The 15,129-nt window shown below is 38.5% G+C and overlaps 1 protein-coding gene across 1 annotated transcript in view; it reads left to right on the top strand.

Annotated features, from left to right (window-relative positions):
* col6a1 (collagen, type VI, alpha 1) overlaps nucleotides 1–15,129 on the top strand; it is a 33,163-nt gene extending 18,034 nt beyond the window's left edge. The window contains exons 26-35 of the mRNA XM_079597117.1: nucleotides 8,279–8,344; nucleotides 9,285–9,320; nucleotides 10,338–10,374; nucleotides 12,017–12,025; nucleotides 12,123–12,247; nucleotides 12,547–12,656; nucleotides 12,843–13,029; nucleotides 13,374–13,545; nucleotides 13,646–13,675; nucleotides 13,766–15,129. Coding sequence (XP_079453243.1) covers nucleotides 8,279–8,344; nucleotides 9,285–9,320; nucleotides 10,338–10,374; nucleotides 12,017–12,025; nucleotides 12,123–12,247; nucleotides 12,547–12,656; nucleotides 12,843–13,029; nucleotides 13,374–13,545; nucleotides 13,646–13,675; nucleotides 13,766–14,367 — 1,374 coding nt within the window. The 3' untranslated portion in view covers nucleotides 14,368–15,129. The remainder of the gene's footprint in view (nucleotides 1–8,278; nucleotides 8,345–9,284; nucleotides 9,321–10,337; nucleotides 10,375–12,016; nucleotides 12,026–12,122; nucleotides 12,248–12,546; nucleotides 12,657–12,842; nucleotides 13,030–13,373; nucleotides 13,546–13,645; nucleotides 13,676–13,765) is intronic.

Below are 15,129 nucleotides of genomic sequence, written 5' to 3'. Positions count from 1 at the left end.
ATGTTCTATTCGCAAGGAATCTTGGTCTTTTGAGTAGAGACAGTGCATAAAAAACCCCGCGTGCAGTATAGCGGAAGTAAACAAGTCGAGGTTAACATGGCGAGACGCAGCACAGCACCACACTTTTGGAGCGAGGAGGAGACCAATTTCTTTATTAGTGTTGTGAAAACCAAGAATATAATGTCTTTTATTGGATCAGTACCAGCGCCAAAGCGCAAACAAAGACTATCGCTATCTGCCCCAAACTATTCATTATCCGCCTGCTGCTGCTGTTGTTGTCTTTGGATACAGGAAGAAGAATCGGAAATGACGCATATTGCGTCTTAATGTTGTCCGTACATCCAGACGCTAACTGTGCGTCGCCGTTCACTTCGGGATATTGGCGACTGATTACACATTCCATGTATACAGGAGTAACTCTCTCTGCTCACGCATGTAAACGGGTTATCCCGAATGTTTCAGAAACCCGAATAGTGACCTTAACCCGACCATAACCCGAATTTTAATAGCTTGTAAACGTAATCATTGTCAATAGGCAGGCAATGATGTTTTCAGAAGAAAAACACACTGTCACGACCCAAAGTAGCGCCACACGTTGCTTTTCAAATTTTCTGGAGTGTAGATTTCGAACTTCTCGTAAGGCGTGGTTGTTGTAGGTGTTGGCGTGGCCATTGTTTTGGTATAAAAAATAGGCGCTAAGCAGGACGCTAACGTCACCTACAGGAGCCCAAATGACCAATAATAGCCTTGCTGATGAGCTCACGATTCACAACTTCACCAGGCGTGAAAAAGCCTCGGAATCTGAATTGAAGAACAACGTTTACAAGCAAACACATTTACAAAAAATAATGCCCATAACAGGTTTGAATATTAAAGGCTGCCAAATATTTGTTCGAATTTCAGTATTTTTCGAATAACGAAGTTCGGAGTCAAAGCCCTATTAGGGATATGTTCACAACCTGATTGGTCATCTTTTGACGTATATTTACGTATATATATATGACTTGTATACACAAACGAAGATCTGTTGCGAGGAGACGTGGTTCTGATGCCTGTACTGAACCATGATAGGCAACATCGCGACTATGACGAGAAATAACAGGTATGCTTGAGCATTCTGTCCTTTTTTAGCATTGCATCTTCTGACAACATGTCCCATTTTTGGTTCGTTTACATATCTTTGGTCCGTGTTGAGTTCATATTTAATTCGAACCGCACCAGTTTATTTGGAGTTTATTTGGAAGTGGACCGAGATCCATTTTTTCAGCGGTCTTTTTGCTTGTTTGGTGCGCACCAGGTTTCGGATGGTAGTGTTCACACTTAATCTAACCAAATGTGTCAAGTGTGAACAGACCCTGAAATGTGCAACATTTGTCTTGGTTAAAATACAGAGAAAAATTATTTCAGGGTCATTCAAATGCAAAAAATCCGTACCGATAACATTGCGGAAAAGTGCCATCCTCAGTCAGCAATAGTTCTGCAAATTTATACTGCAAAAGAAAGTGGCCAATAATAGGAGGGTTTCTGAAATAAACCAAGCAGATGTGATTGGTCATGTGATTTTAACATGGCCGCCCCATGACTTCACATAATTTCACAAAATGAACTATTAATTTCTGCAAGTTAAAGAGGTTTTTGTGTCGGTCACACATACATCATAGAGAATCCTGGAGCCTCTCAGCGCTTCGGTCGCTGTCGCTAGCGTTGTGTTTAGGCAGCAGTGCACTGTATATATCTTGTTGTCATGGATTCAAGGAAGCAAAGTTCAAGAGGCTGTATTTTATTTACCTTAGTTTCAAACCGCTAGAAAGGAAGTCTTGAGATGATTTGAGTTCGTCAGGGTGTTTTTTTTGTGAGAAAATCCCATCAGAGCCAAGTTTTCTTTTTTTGGTACACTACAACAGAGTAACCAACTTTGTCACTTTTGAATGCATGCATTTATAAACAAAACGTTTTTAGAGATGCCTAATAATTTAAATATCAGTTTGGAAGAATGCTTGAGAGCAGAAATTTGTTTGGAAAGTTCATGTTTTACACTTTTCTAAAGCCAGACTCTTCAGCTGGATTACATTCTTTAACAGCCCCCACACACTTTCAGTCCAACAGATGGGTCTCCAGCACTCTCACAAAACAACATGTGCTGTAGAAGAGTCCCAGGTTTCGACACAGTGCTGTTTTCTGTGTCTGATGATTGATTTAAATGGTGGAAGTTGTTTTGAAGAGGTTGGGATTTGGCCAATTCATTGAAGACTCCTCCTGTCTGGTTCAGTTTTGAAATGTTGTTTTAGAACAGCTAACGGGACAGAGTGTTATTGGTGCAAATCTTGCATATTGTTTTTGGAAAATTAAAATGTTCAAGATGTTTAATTTAGCCACTGCAATAACATCTCTTTTTTTTGTGAGGATGCAACATCCATGTAGTACATTTTTAAGTTTATTAGTGCAGATTGCTAGTGTTGCTCATAAATAGAAACTCCTAACCTATGTTTTAAATGTTAGCGCTTTGTACAGTATGTGTACATGAATAATGCATGAATAATGTCTCAAATCATCGGTTTGGGCAACTACCTGGTAACCTCTCATAACCTTCTAGCATCCTCGTAGCAGCACACTAAAACTGCAAAAAAAAAAAACTATTTGAGCTAATCACAAACTACCATGCATATTTTGAGTATGGTCTTGCTCTGTTAGGAAGGGCCTGATCTTCCTGATATTGTGCAGTGCAAACCTGCATGATCGAGCTGTCTTTGAAATGTGGTCTTTGAGTGTCAGCTGGTCATCAAAGATTACCCCAAAATTTCTAATCGATCTCACTGAGATTATTGTTGATGGTGAAATTGTGCTGTACAGTTGAAGTGGCAGGGGAGATGAGAAGCTCTTTCTTTGCCAAGTTGAGCTGCAGGTGATGTTCTTTCATTCATGCAAAGATGTCCGCCAAGCAGTCTACGATCCATGTAGCTACCGTTGGATCATCTGGTTGAAATGAAAAGTAGAGCTGGGTGTCATCAGCATAGCAATGGTAGAAGAAACCATGTGCCTGTATGATGGGTCCCAGTGATATATGGAGAAGAGGAGGGGTCCAAGAACTGATCCCTGAGGAACCCCCATGACCAGTTGATGTGCATTGGATACCTCCATCCAGCAATACAAATAACAAAAACCTTCTTCTTACCCGACAACTATTAATCTAATAACAAATAAGTGCACTCAAAATAAATATTATAATTAAAATAAATCATAAAATATAAAAATACGTATTAAATGAATGAATCATTCCTGGCAGCATATATTAATCTGAACAACAGAAACAAATGAGGTATTAAGCAAACACTTGCGTTCTACCGCCGTCTCTAATTCTCCTATTGTTGTTTATGTTGTCTAGCTGTGCACTTCCTCAGCAAAAATGTTTGAGGAAGTGTCCCGCACATTCTGTGCTTTGATCATTCTGGCCATTTTGTACATCTGAAGGATTTAGATTGCAGCGTTTTCCTTTAGCACTCAGTTGTCATTTGATCAGCAGGTATATTTCGAACTGTTTGTTTTGTAATCCAAGAATCCAAACTTCCAAATGTGCTGGACAAAAGCATGGACTGCAAACTTTGTAATATCACACCATAGATTCCATTTTATCATGTAATTTCCTTACATCTGGAACATATTTGTGGTAGGACGGGGCCGTATGCTATATATTGTGTGATGGTAGGAGGAATATTTCAATATAGTTAGTTTAAGTTTATGTTGAGTTTACATTGTTTTGGTATATGAATACAGACTTGCAAATATGACTAATCAAGTCATTTTTCAAAGTTAGAACTATCCATTTTATAATATTTATTTTATTGTTTAGAGTCGTTCAATTGATCTTTTATTGCACCCACAAAGTTCAAGTACTTTTTAACCCATAATTCAATTAGTCATCCAAAATAGACATTATCACGTGGTTCTTTTTATTAAATATATATTTATACCATGGTCTGTCAGAATACTCTATTCTGATTGCCTGGAAGGTGTGCATTAAAAATGGTTTAATGCATGGGTAGTTCCAGTCAGTTTAATATCCATTCTATATTAACGCACCGCTTTCATTGAAGCACACACACACCTCACTCATACACAGAGATCGGAGATCACGCTGCGCACACACATAATATTAATAAAGTAGCTTTGCCACTGAATCTCTACATTATACTTATCAGAAATATCGCTGTTTTTGAAGTAATTAAACTCACAGCTTCATTGTTAGAAGGACGCAGATTATTCACAAACACATCTACTGTATCTCTCTCTCAATCTCTCAATAATTAATTCAAATTAATGTTATAATTCGGTCAAATAAATGTAATCTTACCACACTTTATCTCTGTGTGATTTAAAGCGGGCAGAATGCTTGAACCTACGAGTCGTAGCTGCCGAAAATAACTGCCATTTTAACCCTTTCAGAAAAATGTTGTGCTGTAAACTTCAATAACTGCTTCATGTTGTCAGTGTTGGCAAGTAATCATGATATAAGCAGGATAATCTGCGTCTAGGTGTGCAGTTCACAATGTTGATGCACTTCGCCTCCGCTTGGAGTTGGCTGGTTCTTTGCCTCCACGTTGTACTTAAAAATCATGTAATGCACACCTAGCTGTGGATTATCCCATATATAATAAAATAACCATGATATGAGGTTTTGTTCATAGCACCCACCCTTGTGTGGGATGTTAGTCGAGTGACAAGGTGAATGCCGGCTGTAAACATATCACACATGCTTATATTAAAGCGCTGAGCTCATGTTAAATTTTTACATCAAAAAAATGTTTAGTCTCTTCATTGTGGTTAAATGGCAACAAATACATATGCTCACAAGCTTTCTTCTTCAGTCATCTGGAGTCGATTTTTGGTGATCTAACTCCCAAACAGCTTCACTATTCATCATTGTGTTTGGCTTTGTCCACGCAAAACCAAAGCCTTCAAGGAAGGGGTGGAGACGTGCATGTGTGGAAGAATTGTTTTTCATCTGTTAGCTGTTCATGGTTCTTTCTTTAGAAATTATGCTCTAATTTTAAAATGGTGGGTCACTCTCACACATTCAGAGGATAGAGTGCCAGGTTTTTGTTTGTTTGTTGAGCAGTGATTGAATGCAACTTTGAATGTTTGGGCTACAGAAAGGCCACATAAATCATACGGGATGTTTACAAGCCACACACATTTTGCAGCATATGTGTGTAAACTGTTTACACATAGTGATCTTTCTATTGAAGACATATACCGTTTCTGCAAGACTTCGGATATTAGCGGTGTTTGCCAAGACAAGCATCACTATTAATATTTCTTAAACTGTAAAAACATTATTGCAATTTTTATGGTAAAAGACCATCCATCAGTTTGAGGATCCAGTGGAGTTACGAGGTTTAGTCACAAGCTTTTTAAATACTTTTCATTGGTTAAATATTTGCAAACCCCATAGACAGAGTTAAAGGGTGACCAATAGTAAAGATTTATGAAAAAAATAAATATGGAAATACAAGGTTTCCATAGTACCCAGTGGTTTCTTATTGGACTATTACGTTAATGTCCTCTATACTGCCTCTTGTGACAAGGCTGAAAATGCACTTGCATGTTGTTCTGAATTGTGTTCTGACACATTTCAGAAAACAACACACTTGTTTAGCTAGAAGAGTTCACTTAGAGCATGTTTTGAGCCTAAAACATGAAAAGGCAATGGCTATTTAGACAGATGCACTCAAAGTACAACCACACATAGACTTTACGATAATTAGAAACCTACTCTTGTGTTTATCACCTCTCTCTAACTCTCTTCAACTACTCACAAAAACCTAAAGACCCCCTGTAAAAATGTTTGAGTAGTTTACCATACTAGCATTAATCTAGAATGCATTTAGAATCCAAAAGTAATCATTAGCAGAACTGCAGAACCCATAAATTAAAATGTTTACCACGTGTTTTACAACTGAATCTTAAAGAATGGCCAGAGGCTCTTCATTATAATCATCAGGTCTGGAGGGAATGATACAGAAGGAAGAACTCTTTAACAAGCTGAAACAAACACTGATTTAAAACTAAGTTAAACTGCTGTGATTGAAAACACACTTGAATGTTTGCGCAGAAAGGCCTTTACTAATCAAACACAATGTTTGCATGATATATGAACATTTTGCAGCATTTGTGTTTCGAATGTTTAAACCATTTACACATAGTGATCATTCTGGTTAAGACATTTCTGTTAATATTGGTGTTTGCTAAGTCAACCAATGTTACTTTTTCTTATACTTAGGGTTTTAAATAATATACAACCCATCAATTGTTCTTTTTTATTAGAACATATTTCATAGCCACCACCAGAACACCCTGCATAGCAACGTGCTATGAACCACTCAGAACACTTGCATACAGTATGCTAGCAATCTAGTTTGTGTCCATTGCACAGAACCAACTGTGACTGAAACAAATAATAGCTTATAGCAACCAGCTTGAAGCCTGATCTACTTTTTGTGAAAAAGTAATTTTTATTTACTTTACTTCTCCTTGTAAAGCTGTCAGGTGATGTGTTGGCGTTAGCTGCATTTGTTTGGAGCATTAGCATTCTGTTGAATATACAGAATGCTAGCAGTGAATGTTGTTAATGTTAGCAGTGAAATGCATACTTTTCTAGGTAAACATGTTCTTACTTAGCCAAATTGATGTATTTATTATGTTTAAGTGTATTTATGGTGTGTATATGTTATTTTGTATACATTATTATTCAGGGCCTCACATCTGCTCCATATGAGCCATGAAGGTGCTTTTCCTTGTGTTTGGCTCTATCTTTCTGCTGGCCAAGACTGTTTGGAAATGTTTTTCTGTGCTTGTAAACAATTGATTGGGCTCCTCCGGCCTCTCCCAAACCCGAGGGGCCCACATTTGGTCCAGTATCTGTCAAGGTAATCACAATGAGCCATAACAACATTGGCATGACGCCATCATTTAACCTTGTCCCTACTGTGAGCCTGCTAGGAGAACGTCTGTGACAGTTGTGGACTTTGAAGTGAGGAATTTGAAGGTAATTGAAGCAGCATGGGAGAGACGGCTCGTAATGGGGACAGGTGGTTAGTATTATCTCACCGTCTGACCGTGATCTGGCACGAGACAGAAATGAACATATCTGCTGGGCTGGTGGCAAAACTGTGCAGAGACAGCTGAATTTATGGAGACCTTTTAAATTGTTTATATGAATGGAGATAGCTGTCTCAGAGGGTTTTAAGATGATTGCGATGTTCATACTATTGATATTACAGTGAGGTCCAAAAGACTGAGGCTGGGATTGAGAGGCATATTAAAAGATTTTGAAGATTGATTATGTGAATAGATTGAGCAGATCAAGTCCATCAACACCCCCAAAGGTCCCTAAGTGGGTTCGACATTTCATTCAATAACGTTAGGCAATTTTGATTTATATGCTATTGAATGTTTGATGATTGCATTAGCGTACATGTGTGTTAGCAATGCTTCTATCACTTGTTTCGGTCTCTTGTTTGCTTGTTTTTGGATCCAGAGATTCTGCACTCTTTCAGAAGATGTATAATAGTGCCCCTTGCCTTAAACAGTGAAAACATGGATTGCCGGAAAATTCTATTAATGGTGGGCAAGTTTTGTAATAAATGACAGAAAATTCCACCACAGCGCGCCAGACTAACTTTTTTTTACTAGGAGCTCTGTAGCCCCTTACTGAATTTTTTTAGGGGCACAGCTTAAATCAACCTGCAATGCAGTAATTCACATTTCCCCCCAATTTTGACTGTATTACTGACAAATGGCGTGGTCATAAATAGACTTAACGGACAGAAATTACAATTTAGTTTTATTTTAAGTTCACAGGGCTCCAGACTAGCATTTGAGGGCAGCTGCACCGGAGCCACTAAGTTCTACTGAAAGTATTTGGTAGGACTGATTTCTTCACTGGATCTTCCAGCACTGTGTAGTAAACGTGCCGCGTGATCGAGATCGAACCGCGACTTGCGATTAGCTCGCGGCGCTGAGCTGTCTATTATTGATCCAAACTAATAAACGGTGCGTGAAGCACAAATGAGTAGCGCAGTTTCGTTCCGCTTTAATTTCATTGCCATTGGATATGGGCAATGTTTTGGTCAGCGCAACCTCTAAAAAATTTTTGGTCGTGTCGGCATTGCCGTTGTCATAATTACAGAAATGGCGAGAAAAGAATTAAAATGGTACAGGTACTTATAACACTGTACACACTGCATTTTCCAGGCTAAATGTTCATATTTTGTTTTCACAGAACAACAGTTCAGGACCACCTGGGCCTAAAGGAGCCAAAGGTCACCGAGGGCCTGAAGGACAACCTGTAAGTGTGAATGCACCATTTCAATGTTTTCAGTCTGTTTACTGTATTTTTCCCTCCCGTTTTTTGTAAGGATTTAATGATAAAAATGGTCTTATTTGTTCATATTGTGATTCATGTTCTTCAATGAGGGTTCATATGAGCATGATATTCTGTACCATGTGCTTATGTCAGCATACTGACACACTTTAAATGATGTATCTGCTTCTGAATCAGTGAAACATAGACATGCCGATCTGCTGTTGGATTGAATGCCTGAGATCCAAAGGCGCAAGAAAGTTCAGTTTCAACCTTTTGTTGAGAAATACAATGGAACGTGATCAACAAATCTAACCCCGAAATTTTGGCTAAATAAAAGTTAGAAAAACAAGTTTTATTGTTCGCTTGATATAGAATCATACCGACCGAAAATACCAACCGCAGTTAACACACTTTTTGACACAGCTCACTTAAGCTAAAACATGCCAGAAAACCTGGACCTGAACTTGGTTAAACATCTTTAAATGACACACAATCTCATTAGATACATTTAGAAGGCGATTGGCATTACTATATCTTCAGAAGTAAACAACAAGGCTCTTACACTGTCCAGAGGAACCAAGATACATTTTTAAGTGTAGAAATCTTCAGTTATGTAGAACGGCATTAAACAGCCATGAGTTATGGGTGTGTGGGAAGGGGAATTTCTCTCAGCCTGCAATTTCGTGATGTTCCTCTTTGCCACTGGATGACATCCAGAGAGGAGGAGACTTGACTGTCTCAAAAATGCTCTTATTTGGGAAGGGATTCAGAGCTTCTTTGCTCTGGCAGAATTACATCCGTGTAGTATGTAACAAAACAGACATTGACCCTTTCAAAGACCTGTTTATGTTGTTCGATACTAGTACAGTATGTGTCTTCATGTGCACAATGTATATTTCATCTGTCTTGTATTCATGCACAGGGACCACCAGGACCACCTGGGCCTCAAGGAGCAGATGTGAGTGAGTTTGATTTGAATAAAATAGGTTTCGCTGAATGCACAAATCAAACAAAGCACACATTATTGGATATTTTTAATGCAAATTTTCCAGCACAGTTTCCTGTATGAAGAGACAAAGAGGGTGACAGTGCTCTTGATAATAAATGATCCTGGACATTCCACAATTCACTTTCCGTTACTTTTGTGAATTCCACATCGCTGACAGCCAGTAGCTATGGTAATCTCTAGCCAAGGCCCAATCACATACCAGACTAGTCTTTTTGTGGAATAAAAGCATCCTTTAATAGCACACGACAGCTGGCTTGTTCCAATTGCATCTGCAAAGATATGAATGCATGACACTATAGATGTTAAGTCTTTAAGATCGACATTTGAAGGTGTTATTTTGTAAAAAAAAACAAAAAAAAACACTTAAACTTCAACTTTTTGTTCCTGCTGCTCTTCCTTTAGATCTGCAGGATCTGCAGAGCCGTAGGTGCTACACAGCCAGCCACATTTTACTCATAATATTAGTTATTCTGGTGTTTAGGAATATTATAATATCTCTTTAATACTGTGACAAGTTTCTGAATACAAAATAGGCACTGTAAATGTGGCCGTCATGTGTACATATATTCAAAGAATATGTTGAGTCAGTTTTTTTCCCAGTTTAATTTAAAATAAAATGGTCTCTTTTTTACTGGAGAGAAAGATTTGCATATTATTATTTTGAATAGTACAATGATAATTTTTTTATTAAAAGATTGGGGAAAATTGGATTCCTTTTGACCCCTTTATCGGTAATGTGTATCTCTCAGCACAGGAGGAAATACACTTTAAAAAAGTTTATTTGTAGTAATTGTGAGTCTCTGGGGAGCGTTGTGCAGAAAGTGCAGAATTTCCTGTAATTAAAACAACATGGACTTGTGGCTCCATTTTGTGATACAAAATGGCGACAGAGAAAATCAGTTGCAGAGGCAGCAGTCTCTCTCCATTAATGTCTCTCTCTCACTCTCTCTCTCCCTCTCTTTGTAGGAATGTGAGATTCTGGATATCATCATGAAGATGTGCTGTGAGTAGACTTGTTTTTGTATGTACTCAAGACTCACTACTCCGTTTCACTGCCTCCATAAATGGCGACCTGCCTGTCGCCCACATTGATTTAATACCGTAATGTCCACTTGTCCCATGAAGTGATGATACAGCAATCCAACTAGCCAGCTCAGTGTTCACACAACTTTGCAGGCCAGTAGAGAACATGAAAAAAAAAAAAAAAACGCTGAGATACTTTGCCTGTAGTAATAACCACCATTCGTTTGCAGCTCGAGGAATACTTTAGGCCCTCTACAAAATCTTGATTTTCTTGAGCAAAGCAGATTTCAGTATACAATACTGTGTGTGTGTGTGTGTGTGTTGTGTGTGTGTGTGTTGTGTGTGTGTGTGTGTGTGTGTGTGTGTGTGTGTGTGTGTGTGTGTGTGCTTTTCCCCCCCAAAACTCATGCATTCATATGTATAATATCCACCTAAGTTGCACAAAGTATTATGCCAGTTTTTAATTAATCAGTTTATGCCCAAGAAGCATGTTTATTGTTTTTGGATATTCATTATTTTGTTTTATAACTCTTGCTGGAGCCATAGCCTTTAACCCAGAATGTATTCATTATAAATGCTCATATTGTGCACGTTTATCATAAATATTAGTTTTGGAAGCTTAACTTAGATATTTAATATCGCCATCCGGGCATGTGAAAACAGGACATAATCCAATTGGAGAGAAAACACTGATTCTTTGAACAGAAGTGTGTAAAAGTTCAGTGTGAAAGTACACATCAGTTTGAAGGAATAGGATTTGACAGTATCAGCCAATCAGATGCAAATAATGTTTTGTGGACTGCTATTTTACTTGATATTGCCCAATTTTTGGGTGTAATTAATATTGTCCTCTCTATACGGCCCTTTGGCTTCAGCCCTGTCCATTCATCTTGAGTTGCTTTTGTAAAACAAAATCGTCACTGTGTTGTTGTCAGTTAATTTGATAAATTACATTTTTCATGTAAGAGTTAAATCAGTGTGTGAAATGTATTATGAATAAGACCCCATGGGCCAGAGAAAAAGCAGACGAAATTGTCCAAAATAAAAAAATATATGTTTCAGCCAACAAGACAAACATCCAACCATTCACTTTAGATTAGGCTGATTTGTGTATATTAGAGTTTTACCATTTATTTTTCCTCCCAAACATATTACTTTTGCCTAGTCCTGTCCAGACCTTCACCGTTGGTTTTATTTTATATAACAGATGCTTTAAATGGGCCATTGTTCTATTCATTGCCACCACAGATTAAATATCCTTTTGGTTTACAAATTCAAAAATAAGAGAAAAAAATGGTCAGGTATTTAGGTCAGAGCATTAACAGCTTTTTTATTTATTTAAATGAACAAACTTTTATGAATTCGTATTATTTCCAGACCAGATTCTTCCATCTGTAAAATAGCAAAATAATTGTGGATCCCTTACTTTGAATGTTTTGATAGAACATACGTTTCTGATCTGCCTAATATTGGCAGATTTTATGCAAATGTAATGTGTTTTCACTTTCTTTCTTTCTTTCTTTCTTTCTTTCTTTCTTTCTTTCTTTCTTTCTTTCTTTCTTTCTTTCTTTCTTTCTTTCTTTCTTTCTTTCTTTCTTTCTTTCTTTCTTTCTTTCTTTCAGCTTGCTGTGGTAAGTCCCAAGACTTTGAAGTATTTGATAAATATTTCAAACTGTTTAATTTAGTGTTCTGCAATGCCATCTTCCTTATATACATGTGTTGTTTAAGAATGCACATGCGGACCCCTGGACATTGCTTTCATTGTGGACAGCTCTGAGAGTATTGGTGCTTCTAACTTTGCCATTGCTAAAGACTTCATTGTGACTGTGATGGACAGACTCAAGTTAAGACAGGTATTTTTTTATTTTCATTTTACTATGAGACTCATTAACACTTCAGTTAACTGTCAACTTGTATTCATTGGGGCTGTAATCATGATAGGCTCTGAGAAAGACACAATCTCCACCATATTCAGATTAGTGGTAAACCGATTTGGGTTTCAATGGTTGATTCTTAAATGATTACATTTGGTCCCCTTTAATCTTGAAGATGTGGTGGTTACATACTAGATGCATGGGCTCTTCTAAATGAATCCCACATTATAATGATAATAGATGCATTTAAGTTGAGTTTCCTATTTATTTTTTTGCAGTTTGGTGCCAATGAGTCTCGTATTGGCGTGGTGCAGTACAGCGGTGCTAGTGCTCAGGAGGTCGTACAGCTTGGTGACCCCAACATTACGACCCTGACAGACCTAAAACAGTATGAAATATCAATGTTCTTTTGTTAAAATCCATAATCTGCACACATATGGCAATAACAACTTCAAGTTACTCTTTTGTGGCTTGAAGGAATTAGTTTCCTCCTCAGATGAGCTTGCATTTTGTGTGCATGTCTGGCATTGTGTCTGAAGAAATAAAGAAAAATTATCTCTGTCCTTCACTTTAGAGCTGTGAAAGAGTTGAAATGGCTGGCTGAAGCCACGTACACTGGAGAAGCTCTGCAGTACTCGCTAAAAAACATGATTAGCAAGCTAGTGACGGAGAAGAGTGTGATCATTGTCCTAACTGATGGACGCTCTGACACCAAGAGGGACAAAGTGCCCCTAAACGTGCTGTGCGGCAAGGGACTGAAGGTAAACCTAATAAACTTGGACAACCTAGGCTCATAGGAAAAACATGCCACTACTCCAAAACTTCCCTCGGAACTTGGAGCTAATGAGCTAACGTTGTTGTGTGGATTTTTGAGGATGAAGTGTACAGAAACTGTTTCCACAGAAATATAATCCATTATTCAATTATATGAATCTAATATGCTGCAGACGTAATGTATGTTCAGTTAGGGAGAACTTGGGATCCAATGACATTTCATGTTATTGGGATCCAAGTATGGTCCCATGAAATGAGGTTAAATGAAATTCACAACCAGAAAGAATTTACTGGTAGATGGGAACCTCGACTCTCTTCTGGTTTCTGTCAGGTTGGTGGCGTTGGAGTCGCGGATTATGCCGAAAGGAACCCCAATCGAGAACAGCTTGATGAGGTTGTGTGTAAAGATGATCCCAGGAAAGGTTTCTCCTTTGTCCTGAACAACTTTGGTCTTCTTCTGGATGACAGTTTCCTGCAAAACCTGACTGAGAGAATCTGTGAAGGTAGGTTAAATACAGTACCTGCTGCAAAATTAGGGTGCTTCATGAGTTCTGGATCTGATTTTGAGAAAGCCTTCTTTACTACACTGTGCTTTTTTCACAGACAAGAAGTGTCCAACGTATACTTGTCCAAGTAAGTATTTAATTGAGAACACAAAACAACAGATTTGTCAGCATTTAGACCATTAGATAATAATGGTAACACCCTTTTCCTCTTCTCCAGTTTCATTTGTTGACAACACCGATGTCCTCATCATGATGGACAGCTCGGCCAGCGTGGGCTCCAAGAACTTCGAGATGACCAAAGATTTCTCACGGATGCTGGCTAAGCGTTTTCTGTCAGCAGAAAGAGGAGGCTTCCAAGTCCGGGTTGGCGTTGGCCAGTACAGCAACAAGCCCAACTTGGAGGCTGAATTTTCCTCAAACGCCACCCAGGTGGTGGCTAAAATCGCAGAAGCCAAGTTCCTGAGTCAAGGTACGCAGGTAACAGACGCTCTCAACTTTGCCATCGAGCGCCTCAGGGGTGGCAGGACGAGGAAGAAGAAGCTGCTGGTGTTTTCGGATGGTCGTTCCCAAGGTGTCAACAACATCCAGATTGAGAAAGCCGTGGAGCAGGTGAGCAAAGCGGGCATTGAGCTGTACGTACTGGCCGTGGGAAATCAGGTGAACGAGGCACATCTGCGCACCCTGGTGAGCCGTGGCCGGCAGTATGACAACACGTACGCCTACCGCCACCTTTTCAAAATACCTGACTACCACTCAATGGTCACTGGGGTCTTTTACCAAACTGTCTCCCGCAAGATTTCCCTGGAGTCGAGGGGGTGATTGGGTAATGGGAGGGGTCCAGGAATAAAGGGGGTCTGCGGCAGTATAGCGCAAGCTTTGATTGTTTTATTTTTTTTGTCAATTTTTCATGTGAGTGATATATCTGAACTTAAAAGGCTTTTTTGATAGTCTCGGTTTCATTTCGTAAAAGACAGTAAATGATTATGTCAGAATTCTTAAAAATAATGCCTCTTTTTTTTATGTCACTAAGTTTTTGTAAAGTATAGGGATTAATCAAGTCATTCCACAGTTTACGTCAATTCTTTGAGTGCTAGTGCTTTAACTGTATGACTGTATTAAAGTTTGCTGTCCATAACTGCCAGAAATTAGCATTAAATGATGTTGAGGGCACGAAAAGTAACTTCTTTCAGTGGTCAGGAGCTGAAATCTCTATGATGATGCAGACTTAGACTCGTTATAAATACAAGGAATGTATCATCTATCTATCTATCTATCTAAAAAATTCAAAAGGAATTGTGTTTATTTTGGACCCTGCTTGCAACAAGTCAATACTTTATTTTCATTTGTCTGTGGTACATTTAACTGTTAGCGTTAAAAGTAAAACTTGAATATCAATTTGGTGCTACTAATGGAAACACTACACTAGCTTCTTTAGTTATTCAAATGCAGGTTTCTTCAAAATAGCTCTTTATGCCTTTAGACAAAGAGTTTACCAATAGATTTCTCATGTCAGAAATGTATTTGAGACCAGTTTCGGGGCTATTGTAAATGGATTTGAAATAAAGGATGCTACACCCCACC

The sequence above is a fragment of the Phoxinus phoxinus genome, assembly GCF_949152265.1.
Source record: "Phoxinus phoxinus genome assembly, chromosome: 22".
Taxonomy (NCBI): Eukaryota; Metazoa; Chordata; class Actinopteri; order Cypriniformes; family Leuciscidae; genus Phoxinus; species Phoxinus phoxinus.
This window is presented reverse-complemented; position numbering and strand designations above follow the sequence as displayed.